The 16,858-nt window shown below is 50.7% G+C and overlaps 1 protein-coding gene across 1 annotated transcript; it reads left to right on the forward strand.

The window, feature by feature from the left end:
* Positions 1-2,298: 2,298 nt before the first annotated feature.
* On the forward strand, positions 2,299-15,236 carry SOX10 (SRY-box transcription factor 10). Its single transcript, XM_024200107.3, has 4 exons — positions 2,299-2,455; positions 3,414-3,872; positions 11,974-12,239; positions 12,731-15,236. The coding sequence occupies exons 2-4, from the start codon at positions 3,463-3,465 to the stop codon at positions 13,444-13,446; spliced, it is 1,392 nt and encodes a 463-aa protein (XP_024055875.1). The 5' UTR covers positions 2,299-2,455; positions 3,414-3,462; the 3' UTR covers positions 13,447-15,236.
* The last annotated feature ends 1,622 nt before the right edge of the window (positions 15,237-16,858 follow it).

Genomic DNA, 16,858 nt, shown 5'->3' on the forward strand with positions numbered 1-16,858 from the left:
CCTGCACCTGGAGGGATGGGAAACGAATGCCCCATCTTATTGTATCCTGCTTTGCCCTTCCCCCATCCCAGGTTGGTATTAGCCGCAGACAGGGGAACAATCAGGCCAGTGTTTCTCAGCCGTGGCTACCTCCCAGTGGGACCAGGAGACGACCCCTTCCCCCTCCCTCAGGCTGTTCCTCTTCTCCATGGAGATTCCTGTATCCCTCACACAGGCTCTTGTCAGCCTAATGATGAACCTCACGGGCTAAAGAAGACATGCTCAGTTCAGCAAAGTCTGTGTGATACAGCGACACTGCATCTAGCATGTGCCTATTATTATGGCTCTTGGGAAGAGGTTACCTGCCCCAGTTCTTTTCTCTTTACGGGGACAGTTTTAGCAGGTCACGAAAATCCCAATGGAGAGAGGCTAAAAATGCCAAACAACCCTCACAAGACCAGTCGGAGCTCTCCCTACAACCCACCAGAATCTCTGCTGGGAATACACACATAGGATTTCTTCCCAATAGGGGAACACACCTGTGTGATAACACCTGGGACTCACCTCACCAGCACCTACACCATTTTAATCTAGGAATCAGGGCCTGAGATTTCTCCTCTGAGATCTCCATTGGGAAGTGTGTGTGAGAAAGAGAGAGAGAGGGTGGAGCTTACACAGCTCACCTTCCCAGGGAAGATGGGACAGTACTAGGATAGGTGCCATGAGTCCTTGTGTTTCTTGGGTAGGAGAGAACCACCAGACCCTTGCCTTGGCTTTTTGTCACATGGACAGACAGATGGTGCTGGAGGAAGGAGGGAGGGCTAAAGTCAGTCCCCTGGTAGGGGGTTATTTGGTGCCAAGCCCTCCCCAGAAAGCTGCCCTTTGGCGCATTGAATACGACACACATGCCAAGTATTTGATGCCAGTGATCCTGTGCTTGCCATCAGCACCAGGGAGCCCCACCCCTGTCATCCCCTAACCTGGCTTCATTAAGCTTCGAACATAGACTTCTCCTTTGGGCTCTAATGCAGCTGTCCTTGGTGCCACGTTGTGGCTCCAGCCCTCACCACACTGAGATGCATGAGGTGAAAGAAACCATTGAGAATTGTGGAGGGAAAATGGTCATACTCTGTCAATCAGATAACACAATCCTAGTTATCGGTTCCAGGTTCATTCTGGGAACTGTAGCTCAAATGCTCACCATCTGTCCGTGACATTATTTCCCTGTCTCTCTGGGTGGGCCCCACCATTATTTACTCTGTCATTCCATCACTGGGCCTTCTAGTGAGTCAAGCTCTGCTCCAGGGGTTCATAATGTCCTTAGAACTCCTTTGATGGAATTATTTCCCCGAGTCTCACCACAACTCATCCTTTCTTCGCTCTGGGATTCCTGGCCTGGCATGGAAACATGTCCAAGCTGACACTCCACTTCGAACTCCATGGCAAGAGTTCTGTACTGGTCTGGTTGGTACCATTGGAGGATATGGGAAAGCTGGTTCCTGGTTTTGACAACTTTGCAGAGGGAATCCTGAATGGATACATTACTGGGTTTTCAGCAGCATGGGTGAGACACAAAACACTCCTGACACCTCACTGGCATGCGTGTGGTATGTCAGTCCCACCTTGGGGGCATGAGAGCCCAGGAGAGGAAACCAAGCCCATGTCTTCTGCATGGCCACAAAGTATTAATCCCCCAACCCCTGTAATGTATCCAGTACACACCATCCCCAGGAAACCCCTGGACTATTCCCAGTCTCCATTAGCTCTAGAGAGTGAAAGACCAGGAGTGGCCACTGAATCTGGGTCTCCTTCATAGGACAGCACTACCCCCATAACACCAGGCCCGCCCTCTGCAGTGCACTCAGGTCCTGCTGGTCCATGGACAGCAAGCAGCTGTGATTAGAACCCACCTCTCCATGCTAACTCTTAGATCACCAGGCCTGGCCCCTAGAACAAACCCTGCTGGCCGAGGGCAAGAGAGACCAGGCCAGGGACTTAAATCCAGTCCACTTGGATAACAATGCAGACCCCTCACCACCTATGCCCAATGGCCTGAACAATGCCCTATTTTAAATCCCTGAGAGGATGAAAAAAAGAATAAAATAAAAGTTGACTGGAGCTTTCCCAAAGAAGGCTGCACTCGAGAAAGCGAGGAGCGTGCATGTGGCTGAGGTGGAGTTTGGGGGGGCTGTCAGGGTCCCCTCCCTGCCTGCATCAAATCAATGTATTCCAGCTATAAGGAGTGCTTAGCTCCACCTTCTGCCCTTCCCTCCCCCGGTGCTTAGCAGCAAGCCAGTCAGAGAGACATCCAGCCAGGGGATTAGTAAAAACCAAGCCTCCCTCTAGGAATGGCACTCGTCTGAGAGTCTCCTCCACGCAGGGCTCCCTACGCTGCCAGGGCTCTGAGAGGAGAACAGAGGGGCTATTGGGATACAAATTACAGCCCTCTCAGGATTTACCAGGCAGACCAGCCAACGTAAGTTTTCCTACCTGAACTCACACGCTCGCTCGCTCGCTCTTTTTCTACCTTCTATTACTTTTTCAATCTCTTCTTCGGGAAAAGTCCTTGCCTCCCTCACTGGGGGGATAACAACCCCTGCTCCATATTGGCCCCTTTTGCAACTAAACCAAGGGAGACACATTTTTCTAACCATTTTGTGTGCGGGGGGGGGAGGGCTTTATTTTTTGAGCATTTCTTTAATAAGGTGGGGGAACTGGTGGGTGGTGGCAGAGACTCTTGGAGGTGACCGCAGAGAGAGAGAGATGGGGGGATGCGTGAAACGGGCAAGTTAAAGACTTGGCTTTGCCAAAGAGGCTTAAAAAGAAATATATGCATATATACAAAGTGTTAGCATTTCCGCTCACAAACACATTTTCCCAGTCTGCATCAGATTCCTTGCCTGGCAATTCAGGGGTGCGCTCGGGATTTGCCTCTACTCAGCAACTCTTGCTAAACTTTCTCCTGCAACCTGGAGACCTTTTCATTCTGATTTATTAATACTGAAGCCACTCATTTCCTCCCATCTATGTTCTTGGTCAGACTTTCAAGGCAGGTTTTAAAGAGAAAGTGTCATTCCCAAGGGCCAAATTTTGGGGAGGGCCCTGAGTAAGGTTATTCTTAAAAAATGGGGTCCATTTCCCCTTGATCTCTCCTTTTCCACTCATGTCACCAATGTGCTTAGCCAGCAGCAGACCCCTCTACATGCCCATGTTAAACTCCAGAATAGAGCACAGATCGGGAGCTTCCAATTAATCAGGATCCCCTCCCCCACTTGATCATGGGTTTTGTGGGTCCCGTAAGCTGCACGCATGGCAGCTCCTTTGCTTCACTTTTATCAAGTGGCTCCTGTCTCGTGGTCAGTTACTGGGAGAGGTTCAAGTCTTTTAGTTTTGGTGTTTGCTTTTCCTTTCTTTCTTTTTTCCCCCCACCCCAGTGGGAAGACGGATATTGAGAAGGAAGAAAGAGCAAGAAGAAGAGACATAATGACAGATGACCAAGACCTTTCAGAGGTGGAAATGAGCCCGGTGGGTTCCGAAGACCATCACTGCCTCTCACCGGGACCTTCCATGGCATCAGATACCCCCTCTCATCTCACCAGCTCCGGGAGCGGAGAGATGGGGAAGGTCAAGAAGGAACAGCAAGACTCAGAGACGGACGACGATAAGTTCCCCGTGTGCATCCGGGAGGCAGTGAGCCAGGTGCTGAGTGGCTACGACTGGACCCTGGTGCCCATGCCTGTGCGGGTCAATGGGAGCAACAAAAGCAAACCCCATGTCAAGCGGCCCATGAACGCCTTCATGGTGTGGGCACAGGCTGCCCGCAGGAAATTGGCTGACCAGTACCCTCACCTCCACAATGCAGAGCTCAGTAAGACCCTCGGGAAGCTCTGGAGGTAAGGAGGGCATAAGGGTGAGGGCAAATGGAATCATGGAGAGGCTGCATCTCAAGCTGGAGGCTGGGCACAGAATGAGATTAAAGGGGCATCTATTAAAGGGAGTTCCTCATCAAGGGGAAAGATCACAGGGGTGAGGGAAAGGCACAGGAAAGTGAGGAACTAACAATGGTTATTAGCATCAGCTATATGGGGAGCTTCCTCTGCAAAGCTCTGCCAGTCTTGATCTGCAGCCCCCACCTGGCTATTCCACTCTAACCCGCTCTTCCCCAGCAGCTCTGCCAGCGTACCTCATTCCCGGCCCGTAACACCCCATGCCACTCCAGTCCTGGTCCTCTCCTGAGGCTCAGCTGCTCAATCTCTCTGTTTGTGTGTGTTTGTTTGGCAAACCAAGGCCCAGAAAGGTTAACTAGGCTGACCCCCACCAAACTCATTACACTCATGATCTCCTCAGGCCTGTTTGAACCAGGTCTGGGAGATCACAGGCTAGATGACCCTAGCCTCCAGAGCTCCACCTAGTGGGTTGGACTCCTGTCTGGGACAAAGGAGAGAGAGCAGGTAGCCAAGCAGTGAAACCCAGTGACACATCCCACCCAAAGAACGTGTTCTCTGATGGCCAGCCACAGACCCGGCTAGCTGCTGGTTCTAGATCCCGCTCAAGGAGGTGTCAATTTAACATTAGCAGCACAGGTACTGCATAAGTGGGGGTGGGAATGGGCTATCCCAGCATAAAGCAGTGAAAACAAGAGGACAGTGAGGGATGGTGGAGAGGGGGCTGTTAGAAAAAGACTCCAACCGATGCACCCAGTATGCCATCCTGCCTTGCCATTCACAGCTTTTTATGGCTGAACAGCATTGTTTGTGTCCCCTCAGACTGCAGGGGCTGCAACTCTGCCTCTGTTTGCAGGCCCGTGGCGTGCAATAAATAAGTAATAACAGCAAGTCAGCAGCCATTCCTGTAGCGAGTTGGTACAGGCTGACATAGTCTTCCCACTCCCACTATGCATACACAGGTACACACTTCCTTCTTCCCAAAACAGACACAAGCTCATCCCTCGGACCCACACTACCCCGCTCTTTGTAAAAGCCATTTTAATTTTGGGTTCTTTCCCCATCCTCCCTGCCCCCAGGGCCCCTACATGAAGTCACCCCCATTGGGACTGATGGGTTCTGCCAAGAGACGAGGGTGGAGGGACCACGTAACACCCATGTGACACAAGGCCAGTGGTTCCACTTTTCCGCCTGATTTCCATGAATAACTCCAGAAAATGATTATGAACGCCTCCCCCCTCCCTGGGATTGTCCGAGATACACCCCTTCCCGCCACCATCACTTCCCTGCCTTGGGCCTCCTGCCACAAACCAAAACCCTCAGCTTCACGTGAATGGCCTTGGAGTTCCACAGAGATAGAAACAGGCCCCCTTTTATACCCTTCCCTTCCCTGGCGCTGCCCTTGAAAGGAGACCCCGCCACCCGCTGGGTGGGGCGGGATGTCTCCTGAGAACTGCAGGAAGACCAGACACTTTTCCAAAACAGAAGCAAACCCCACCCTTGTGACCATCCTATTGCCACCTGTGGCTCGATTCTCCCGCTGACTTCAGTCAGCTCCACCTGTATGGGAGAATTGAGTCCCTGGGTGTTAGCTTCTGTCTTGATCACATCAATAAGTTTATCCAAACCCCTCTGTCTTTCATGGAACTCAAACAAAATGATTTCCTTGGAGAGTTAACGCAGGGAATTGTGGTAGGCCTCAAATATGATTCCCATGCCTGGGTGTTTTTTAACCCTTCCCATTCCCCTCTCCCTCTGCCTTTCCTATGATTACTCCAACCTTGTGCTCACCTCTGGATACCATGCACAATGATGATCCCAGTTAATTCACGTTGCACTAACCCACCCCTGTTGTCTCCTTTCTGGTAGCAAAGTGACTGTACTGAGCATTTATCGTTGCTCTTATTTACTCTCTCCCACTTTGTAACGCAGTCGCGTTATGCTATTTGCCTCTCTCCTTATACTTTCACTTGTCTTTCCTTTACTAACAATTACCTCCTGTATGCTTTGCTCCAAACCATTCCTTCTGATTTCTTCCTGATTTCTCTTCCCACCTCCACCCCAACATTTTATTCTATTGGAGAAGCAAGACCCCCATTCTAATTTTCAAAAGTATTATTTAAAAAAATGCTACTGTACCATTCCAAGGATCCTGCAGGATTTTGTAGCAATGACCTCCTTAAGCGCTACATTACCATTCTGGCCTGAAGATACAAGACTGCAGTATATGAGCCCTTAAATACTCCAGTAACAGCCCTAAGAGACCAGAGTGCTCCACTGTCCAGATATGCGACAGCATTGTACATGACCGTTCCCCCGCACAGTGCTGCAGTGATAGACCTTAGACACTGTCCTAACACTATTGAGAGCTGTAGTGTTCCTGATCCTGCAGGCAGACTGTGGAGCCCACAAGCAGCCCGCTGAAGTCAATAGGGCTCTGCGTGGGCATAGGAGTCTGTCATACAGAGCAGCTTGCAAGATCAGGGCCTCGGACTGTAACTGTCAAATACTTTTGCATTTTTTAAAAGGGAAAAGTCTCCCCCCTCCCCCACATGTCTGCTATTTGTGCTGTCTTTGCTAATGGACTGGCAGGGAGCCTGCTGCCTTCGGAGATATTCTTACCAGTCTGTGTTGGGCAATGCGGCAGAGCAAGTTGGGGGCGTGCAAGTATGGGCAGGATCGGTGTCTGCACTGCCTTTGTTGGCATTGTTAGGTGTGGGAAAATAAAATAAAACCACAAAAGCCAGGGTAAGTCACCTAAAGTGTGATTGTCCCATAGGAAATTTACTATGCTATCATAGCCCCTATGATCTCCCACAGTCCTCCAGACAATTTTCTGATGCCAGTTTCCTCCCGCTCCAAACTCCACACTATGCAGCATGATCCAGACTTTCAAAATTGGCTAGCAATTTTGAGTGCCTAACTTGAGATGCCTGAGGAGGGGCCTGAATGTCTGAAAATCAGAATCCTGTAAGGTGCCAAGTTGGGCACCCAAAATCACCAGTCACTTTTGAAAATTTGGGCCATCTAGATATACTTCCATGTAAGTGGGTCTGATTTTATATCAGTGCTTAGATGCTGTGGTAATGGGTGCATTAGAAATACCTAAGGCAGAGAGAAATCCACTATAAGTGGGTAGGGAAAGAGAGAGATCAGTTGAAAGCAACATTAAACTGAGCTTGTTTCTGCCCATCTCTGGTGGGTGGGGAAGGAGATGCTGCCTACGGGATAGTTAAAAATCCTGTGTGTCTTCTTGGAAAGAGTCCAGTAGATTGAGAAACAACCTCAGGGTCCCATCCAACATGATCCTCTCTACAAAATGGAATCTAGCCCCTTGGCTAGCTCTGTGTGAGTGATCGCTGAACGGAGGATGGCTGCCACGTTTGCTCATGCAACCACTGTGCTGCTGAGCTCAAACCAAGTGCTGTGTAAAGCACTTGGGATCTGTGGGATAAGAAACATGCCATTCTGCAGGAGATGGAGGGAGGCAAACAGGGAGACAGAGGGAGCCACGGAGGCAGATGGCTGTGTCAAATTGCATCAGTGTTATGTAGACAAACGTTCCTTTGGGAGGTTGTGCGGGGTGTCAAGGCTGACCCCTCACACCTACACCAACTCATTCCGCTTATGAGAGGGTTAGAATCAGGAGCCTCACCCTTTGGGGAATAACAAAGACAAACTGCCAGGACTGTGCTGTAGTGTGGGAGAATGTAAACTTTGCAGCTGCTGGTGGGCAAAGGCAAACAGGATGCTAATGACAGTGGAGCACCACCAGTGGGACCAGATTCCAGCCAGGCTCCCAAGTGGTAGGGAGGAAATCACTGATGAACAGAATGATGGAACGGACACTGCTCCAGGTCAGGACTCAGGTGCATTGGCTGAGCTGGCCAGGGGCAGGACTAGAACAGCAGGGCGTGGTGCAGGCCAGGAGAGAGGTGCATCAGCACAGCTTGTGTGCGAGTCCTAGGAACGCACTGGGAAAGGGATAGACATCAGGACTAAGCTATACAGTGGTGGAAGGGGTGTTACCCTCAGTGCAGAGTCCCCCAAATGAAGATTTCCGTTCTCAAATCTGACCCTAGTGCCCAATTTCATTTGCAAACACTTTGGGACAATTGGCAAGGTGATGGCCCAGCCTGGGGCAGTGGGTGTTCATGCCTGAGCAAGGCCATGAGCTTCTGTCAACCTCCCCAGCATAACTGGCATGTGCGTGTGTGTCTGAGTGATACTGACGGTGGGTTGATGGCTCTCTTATGGGTACAGCTGGCTTTAGACACTCACTGATTGTTCTGAGCCTCCCATTGGTGGGTGTGCTGAGAGAAGCTATTCCTCTCTCCAGCAGCAGCCAGGTCAGCACTGCAGGCTGGGCTGACCCCCCCATCCCAAGGATGCATGATTACCTGAGGATGCAGGGGGAAGGGGGACTTCATCACGTGTCCTGCCCAAAGGCTCCCCTTTCTTCACCTGGGTGGGGCACTTCCTGCTCCTTGCAGGGCAGGGAACAGTTCTCAAATGGAGTGGGACGTAATGACTGTTGAAAAGGTCAACACGAACACTAGCCCAAATGCCAGAAACATCTCCAGGGCCAGAAACAGATGAGACATGGATAGAAAGGGGCAGCAAAGAGCTGACTATGGGGTGAAGGGATCTTTGTATCTGGACAGCAGCAGAAGCTTTCTCTACCTACACCCCACTTTAGCTAGGCAGTGGGCCCCGGGAGCCGAGCCATGCCTGGAAGATCAGGGCCTCCGTGTGTGAGATCTCCCCGCCCCCCCAATGTTTTAACCTCTTGTTCAATCCTTCCCTCACCCACGCGTGCGCTGCATCAACTTGGTGCTACTGAGACCCTCATGCCACACTGACTCATCTGCAGCTGCCGCTCGTGGCTGACAGGGAGGGGCCATGCATCAGGCTGCTCCAGTCACCTGACATGCAGAAGCAGGGCTTGGGTTCCCCCCTCCATTCAGCACAACGCCCTGTGCGAGCGGAGATATGGTGGTGAAGGAGAGAACAAAAGAGGGAGACAGAGTTTTCATCTCTCCGTTCCCACCAAAACAGGGGTATCCAATGGGTTCTGTGCTGAGCATTCCCCACTGGGAGGACAAGGTTCAGTTTAGACCCACTTAAGCCCATGGGCTTTGCTATGTGATCCATTCCCTTCTGTGTCCCTGCAAGATTCCACTGCATTGTAGACCAGGGGGTGCAGGGGCAGGAAACAAGTGAAATCTAAATCCCCCAAATCTCCTGGCCTCTGCCTGCTCACACCGGTTTCACTTTGTTAAAGCCGATTTGAGCTCTGATCCCAGGGAGGGAGGAGGGAGCAGAGAGACCGGGAGAGAGAAGACAAGGATGGGAGGAATGGACTTTGTGCGATCCTGCTGTCTGCAGAGTTACAGGATGCTGGCAGGAAGATGGGGAGGGCGTGCACAGCTCAGTAGACCCAGGTTCATCTCCTAGAGATCCTAAGGTCATTGTAATTAGGTCATCAGTGAGACGAATATAGAGGTCTCAGCTTCTCTCTCCATTGCAGGTTTCCTTTGGCAGTTCTGCTTCAGTAACCCTATATGCTTGGTACCGCCCACAAATAAAGGTGAAGGATATTGGAACTCCTTGGGACCAGTAGGGGCTGAGAGGTTGAGCTCATGTGGAAGATGTGGGTTCCATTCCCAGTCTCGGAGTCTTGTTTGCTGTGCAATAGGAGGGGCTAGGAGTGCTGAGGAGCCGGAGCCTGGTTCCTTCGTGGTTAGTGCCCTGTACTGTCAGGATGGAAAGCTTGGTTCCATTCCCACAGCTGGTCTTTTGCTTCCCCTCAACAGCCAATGGAGTCTGAGAGACGCAGGGGCTAGCGCAGGGGTCGGCAGCTCGCCAGAGTAAGCACCCTGGCGGGCCGGGCCAGTTTTATTTACCTGCTGACGCGGCAGGTTCGGCCGATCACGGCCCCCACTGGCCGCGGTTCGCCGTCCCGGGCCAATGGGGGCAGCAAGAAGCCGCAACCAGCACATTGCTCGCCCGCGCCGCTTCCCACCGCCCCCATTGGCCCGGGACGGCGAACCGCGGCCAGTGGGGGCCGCGATTGGCCGAACCTGCCACGTCAGCAGGTAAATAAAACTGGCCCGGCCCGCCAGGGTGCTTACCCTGGCGAGCCACTTGCCAAAAGTTGCCGACCCCTGGGCTAGCGCTTTGCAGGGACATGTTTAATTCCTAATGCAGGTCTCTCGCTAGGGCGCTGCAGGAGATTGAGTTTATGCATGTCCCGTTAGATGTGATGGAAGGCTGTGTGTGGAGCAATTCAGGGTGGAGGATTAGAGCTCTTTGGGACGTGTGAGTGTGGTGTATGGCGGCGGGAGGGAGACAGGAAAGCTGGTGTTGGACTCATGGTGGCTCAGTTGTTTAATCTCCTGGATTAAGGCAGTGGTGGAATGCAATGTGCGGCCATGACCTTCTCAGGGCTGCCTGGTGTGAACCCAGGTCAGCACCTTAAGAGGTTCCAAAGCAGATCACACCCTCTAGCTATTGGCTGGCGGGACAGAAGGAGAAAAATGGAGGTGCTTCAATGCTGGTCAGTACCTGCTTGGATCCTATTGATTTTCCTCATCTTTTTTACCAACAGGCCCCTCAAACCCCATCTGCTGCTCCTTCTAAATTCTCTAAGACAAATTCATGATTTTTAATCCTCTGCTTTGCAAAGGGTTAAATCTAATAAGTGGAATTAGCAAAAGCAGAGCCTCTAAGGCTTCGGGGGGGGGGGGGGGTGTTCAGAGAATCCTCTTCAACATTTGGCTGAATATCCCCAAAGCTTTGTCCAACTCTCTTTGGGCTGGAAAAATCAGGGCTGGAAATCTCATAAAGGAACAAGTTTTTGCTTTTGAGATTTCTGCGGCCTCAGAGTTTTGGCTGGGTTGCAAGACCCATAAAAACAGCCTTGCCCCTTTTCAGTGTTCTGGATTCTAAATCAAACATTTTCAAAATTAAAAGAAAATGACTGATCAAATGGTTTCATCTCTTTTTACGTCATCCAAAGTGGTTCTGTTACATAATTTCCTAGGTGATCCTGTCTTGACTGAAGCAGCCCTAGATCTGACAGGTATATGGGGAATGATTTTACATTTCCATAGAGTCTTTCACCCAAAGATCAAAGTTAATCTATTGTTACAGTGTCCAGCACCATAGTATTTAGATGATTTACAAACTGATCCTGATTTACAAGCCTGATCCTGGCTGTGGCTCAGGACCTGCAACTCTCCGATCCTTAGCACAGGAACCACGTCAACCATTTCTGGGATGGAAAATGGCAGCTGTGTGATCAAGAATCCTCAAAGTAGAAGCAAAGCAAATGTGTTTTTCCTCCAGCATCTTCTGTAACTCACTCTTAGGAGATACCAGGGTTCTTTAAGGGGCAGATCCCAGCAGCACAGCCACTGTGCTGGCAAATGCAATAGCCATTCTGTGCTCAGTGATCACTCACACTCAAGCTGATAGAACAAAACCTATAAAATGGCAAGGATGGAAGGTTAGGATAGGACACAGAAACTCTGAAGCTAAGGTGACCGAAACAAGTTGATTTGAGAGAGACAGAGATACATGACAAAGAGCATTATCGGTAACAAAGATTTGCCACCTTTCCATAATTCAAGCAATAGTCACAATTTTCACGTCTGTAGCAAGTTCTTTTAGTCCAGCTTGTCTGGTAACTATAAAGCTCTGCATTGATTTCAGTCATCACAGTATGATTACTTTTGTCCCCTAAGGCAAGTACAAACATGGAATGGGAGGAGGTGAATTTATATGGGTTATATATTGTAATCCACTTGTGGGAGTGACCATGTCTTCCTCTGGGTCTGAACAGGATTGAGCACAGTGTCAGGGCTTAATAATTAACAACAATAAAAAAGGGGCTGAAGCTTTGAGGAGTCTATTTAAATACTTCTCTACCTTCTCTAGGATGCCTGGCAGTATCTGAAATGGGGCGGATCTCAAGTGCCCATGATGCTTTACAGTAGGATTGTGACATCCCTGTTCCCATCTCTTCCTCTTTCTCCGGCCTCTGTAGGTTATTGAATGAAAGCGACAAGCGGCCCTTCATCGAAGAGGCAGAGCGACTTAGGATGCAGCACAAGAAGGACCACCCTGATTACAAGTACCAGCCGCGCCGGCGGAAAAATGGCAAGGCCTCCCAGGGCGAGGGTGAGGGCCAAGCCGAGGGAGAAGCTGGCGGGGCTGCAGCTATCCAGGCCCACTATAAGAATGCCCACTTGGATCACAGACATCCTGGGGAAGGATCCCCCATGTCTGACGGGCACCCCGAGCACTCCTCAGGTCAGTCCCATGTCTGCAGCTACACCAGCAGGTTACTACCAGCTCATCCTCCTCCCAAGGAGAGTCCCCCAAGCCATCTGGAGAATCGATGGCTCTCTTGGGGCACCACCTTGTGAGCTGGATCCTCTCCCCATGGTGGGACCCAGTAGTTGGACATGACTCCTACGTGCTCGGTGCTGTCACCAGCATTGGGGACACCTGCGCTCCACAGGTGTTTCCATCCCTTTGGACAAGTGGGAAATCATCTCCCAAAGGGTTCATATGCACAGTTGCCATTTTGGTTAAGGCTGGCCACCTCCTCCCTTCTTGTCCCTCTACAGTGAGGTTCCCAGGGAGGCCTGGCAGTATCGGGTCTGCGCAGTAGGAGGAGCAGAGCTATTGCATGTAGCTGGCTGAGCTATTTTATTGCCTGTCAGGTTGTACCAGGGCTATATTGTGAACTGGTATCACATTTTCTTTCTCTTTCCCCCCAAACGGTTTTCACTTCACAGGTCAAAGCCATGGACCCCCCACTCCTCCAACAACTCCAAAGACAGAACTCCAGGCAGGCAAAGCTGACTCCAAGCGGGAAGGGCGCTCTCTTGGGGAAGGGGGCAAGCCTCACATTGACTTTGGCAACGTGGATATTGGGGAGATCAGCCATGAAGTGATGTCCAACATGGAGACCTTCGATGTCAATGAATTCGACCAGTACCTGCCACCCAATGGACACGCTGGCCATCCAGGCCATGTTGGGGGCTATGCAGCAGCAGCGGCCGCTGGCTACGGCCTCGGGAGTGCCCTGGCTGCAGCCAGTGGACACTCTGCCTGGATCTCCAAGCAGCATGGAGTCTCCTTGTCTGCTGGCACATCATCGGTGGTGGACTCCAAGGCACAGGTGAAAACGGAGGGTTCTGCCCCTGGAGGCCATTACACTGACCAGCCCTCCACTTCCCAGATAGCATATACGTCCCTGAGCCTGCCCCACTATGGCTCGGCTTTCCCCTCCATCTCCAGGCCCCAGTTTGACTACCCCGACCACCAGCCCTCAGGACCCTACTATAGCCACTCCAGCCAAGCCTCTGGCCTCTACTCTGCCTTCTCGTATATGGGACCCTCGCAACGTCCCCTATACACTGCCATCTCTGACCCTGCACCCTCTGTGCCACAGTCCCACAGCCCCACACATTGGGAACAGCCCGTGTATACAACTCTCTCCAGACCGTAGGAAAAGGGGAACAGTGACCAAAGCAGCAACAGAAAGGCTCCGAAGCATCAGCACAGGCAGGAGGGCCTCTGAACTCCGAGGTCATTCAGTGTAATCCAGCCATCAGAACCCACTGAGTATCCAGACATGCCTATCTTGACCCCGGTTATCGCTGGCTCACCGCCTAGAGGAAGGTTTTACCCCTTTCCCCCCGCCCCCAATTCAATGTATGCCAACCCGATTGGCTTGCAAAACCCTTTTGGCCTTCTAGATGAGGATGATTCTAGACATGGAGTGACTGGTCATGGTGGGTTTCGTTGTGCAGACCCTGGACTGTAAGATACGAGATACCCCCCATCCTTAACCGCCCCCCACCTGCTTCAGTGATTTAGCAAGTGTTTTGGATAGGCCACAATGGCCAACTCTTTGTCACCTGTTGTGGGTGAAGAGCAGCTGGCTGGGCACCCTGGTGGACATGTTGTGGGAGGAGAGGTAGGGCTGTAAAGTCAACTTCCTTGTGATCAGTGCTCTGCAACGTTCCCGTCTAAAATTCACACATGCATGACTCTTGATCCCTGTTGGAAGACCAACCTGTGCTTGCTTTCCTATTGACTTCCACATCCGCATCTATCCTCCCCTCAACCCACCCTCCCTTTACTGTACTGTACCGCACTGTACTGGACTCAGGAACCATATCGCTGGTTCTAGCCTTATTCGTGTCACAACATACATGTGAGGGCGGGGGTGTGTGTGTGGCCTCTTGGACTGTTAAGGCAACAGAGACGGAATCTTCCTTTCTTACGATTATTTTGTATTTTGTTTGTTTCAAACATTTCCTGGTCCCTTCTAAATCCTTCCATTCACCCTCTAATATTCCAAAAGATACACTGCCAAGGCAGTGTTTGTCCTTCTGGCCCGTGTGTGTGTGTGCGTGCATGGGATGTGAGGGAAGAGTAGCTGAAGATATTGCGGCAACCAGAAGCATCAGCATGAATCCCACTTGCCCAAACACAGTTTGCGAAAATAATCACCTTAAAGCTGCAAGGTTGGGACTCAAGCAGAGCTGAACTAAAGAACACATCCCTTCCCTGCCTGTTCATTGCTTGTTCCAATTTGCCAACACCTTAGGCCTACCCTCATAAAGAAGGGGAAGATATTTTTGTGGCACCAATTGGGGGGAAAGCTCTCAGTGTTGGTGGATAAGCATAAAGACAATTAGTCCACGTAAAAAGAAAATGAACTCGCCTTCCCTTTTGGGTTTCAATCTGGAAGCAACCATCCTCAGTGGTCAGACTGGTTCCCCTGTTTCTTGTCTTCATCTTCCCACCCTTGCTCTCTTGGGTGGTCTGCTTGCCCATCCCACATCTTCAGGACTAGCAGGGCTTCACAGTGCCAGAGAGAATGCTGACATGAAGGATGTCATAACTCAAGGTGGGAGAAGATGATGCCCTCCCATTGGCCACCAAAACACACGATGGAACCCCCAGCTGATATGCAGGTCTGGGAAGATGAGACAGATTGACCAAGTAGAACTTGTGATCCTCACTACCATTTTTCTCCTTCGACTGAGACCGCTGAGGATGATCTTTATACACCCTTAGCTTTGGCTGACTCCTCCTCTGTCGTGTTTGAAAAGAGCATGTAGTACGTTTGCTCCCCTGTATGCATGTAACCCATCGCTGTCCCCCCCCCTTATTTATTCCATTACACCTTCCCCTCCCACCAAGCCCCTCTCCCTGTCTCCAGAATATGCTGTCCTAGCACCATTAACTCTGCATTAAATGTATGGAATAATAAACTTAAAGGTTTCATTTGTGTGTGTCCATTTTTTTTTTTTTTTTTTAATATTTGTTCCCCTTTCAGACACATTTTATCCTTCCTCCCCAGTAGGAGGGAAGGGGGGCCTTTATATGGCACAGACCCTGTGTGCGTGTACACATTTCTTCTATGCCCATCACTGAAAGGATATTGACAGTGAGTTAAGTGTTGCCTGGACTAGGGGCCTCTTGTTTCTCTTCTCCTCACCTCGAGTCTCAGCTCCAAGCACTAGATCATGATACTTCCATACCAGAAGCCCTCTTTCCCCACACACATTCCTGAATGCTATCAATATCTTCTGACCTCCAAATTACATCTGGCACCTACTAAGCAGGGCCTACTTGCCCACCTACGTGGATCCTGCACACATGAACACCAACCTACTTCCCTCCATGAGCATAACACATGATAGAGCCCGCCCCACTTCAGAACAAAGTCTCCCCAGGGCAGTGTTAGCTGGATAGAACCACAGGATGCACACAAGCACCATCAGTGGAATGACTCAGACCTAAACACATAGATTAGTTCGTTTGGTGCAGGGAAATGAAAGGGAACCAGAGCGGTGGGCAAAACCTTTGAAAGGGAGGAGAGCAGGGAGATCTCACTATAAACCACTGACCGGGGGAAGGGTCTGCAGGACAATCGATTGAGGACGTTGTTTGACAGCTCAAAGGGAAGGGACTGACTGTGTGGGGAGGAAGGGGGCTGAGCACAAGGGGTGAAAGGTAGGTGAGGAGTGAGAAAAGAAAATTCCTACTCACATGATACAAATGTCCTCCCATATCTCTCCAGTTTAAGGAAGGAGGTGGGGTTCTCATTTGATCAGCATCTAGTGGGAGGGGGCCCAGTATCGCCCAGGCCTCTACCCCCAGCTGATACAGAATCCAGAACAACCCCACCCTTAGCCTCTGGAATGGGAACGAAGGGGTTAAACACTCCCCTTGCAGCCAAGCAGGAGCTGGCCCAGAGTCCTTTGCTATCCCTTTAATCGTATCTGATACAGATGCAATGCTGGGGGGTGGGGTGGGGGGAGAAGGCGGGTATGAAACAAAGAAGCCATTTAAAAAAAAAGGGCCGAGAAAACGACCCCTGCACTCCATTGCGGACGCCAAAACGATTGCACAAAGACACCGTTCATGACTGAAATTTCACCGCGCCAACGTGATTAAAGGATTCCATGGAGGGGTGGGGGAAGAGGGCTGAAGGCCATCGCTCTGTGGATTAACCTTTTCTTGGCAAGGATGGCATGGACAGCAAATACTTGGCTTCCTGAGAGTTTACACCCTTTCCCTAGATGCAGCTGGGTATATGTCCCCCCCTTTACCTCATTTGGCCAATGACCTATTCAGCTTTTTTAAGCTTGCCTCAGATGCCATCCCCTTATTTATGTCTCATGTCCCTATACACACACGAGGGAGATTAATTGGTGCCTATATGATTTGTTAAATGATTATATGAGTAACGTACAGAAGTTGGGATACTGTAGGGCTGTATAACAATTCTACAGGCAGGTGGATATAAACCCCTAGGGAAAGTGGGCACTCACAAACAGTGTGTGTGGGGGGTATATATTTTACAAATGTTAACTGTCTCTAAGAGCACAGGCACTGAAATG

This window comes from Terrapene carolina, unplaced genomic scaffold (genome assembly GCF_002925995.2).
Source record: "Terrapene carolina triunguis isolate 2854851 unplaced genomic scaffold, T_m_triunguis-2.0 Scaffold247, whole genome shotgun sequence".
Lineage (NCBI taxonomy): Eukaryota > Metazoa > Chordata > Testudines > Emydidae > Terrapene > Terrapene triunguis.

Coding starts and splice junctions, on each gene's coding strand:
- SOX10 (XM_024200107.3), top strand. CDS start 3,463: ATGACAGATGACCAAGACCTTTCAGAGGTGGAAATGAGCCCGGTGGGT. Junction 3,873..11,973: donor ACCCTCGGGAAGCTCTGGAG/GTAAGGAGGGCA, acceptor CGGCCTCTGTAG/GTTATTGAATGAAAGCGACA. Junction 12,240..12,730: donor GCACCCCGAGCACTCCTCAG/GTCAGTCCCATG, acceptor TTCACTTCACAG/GTCAAAGCCATGGACCCCCC.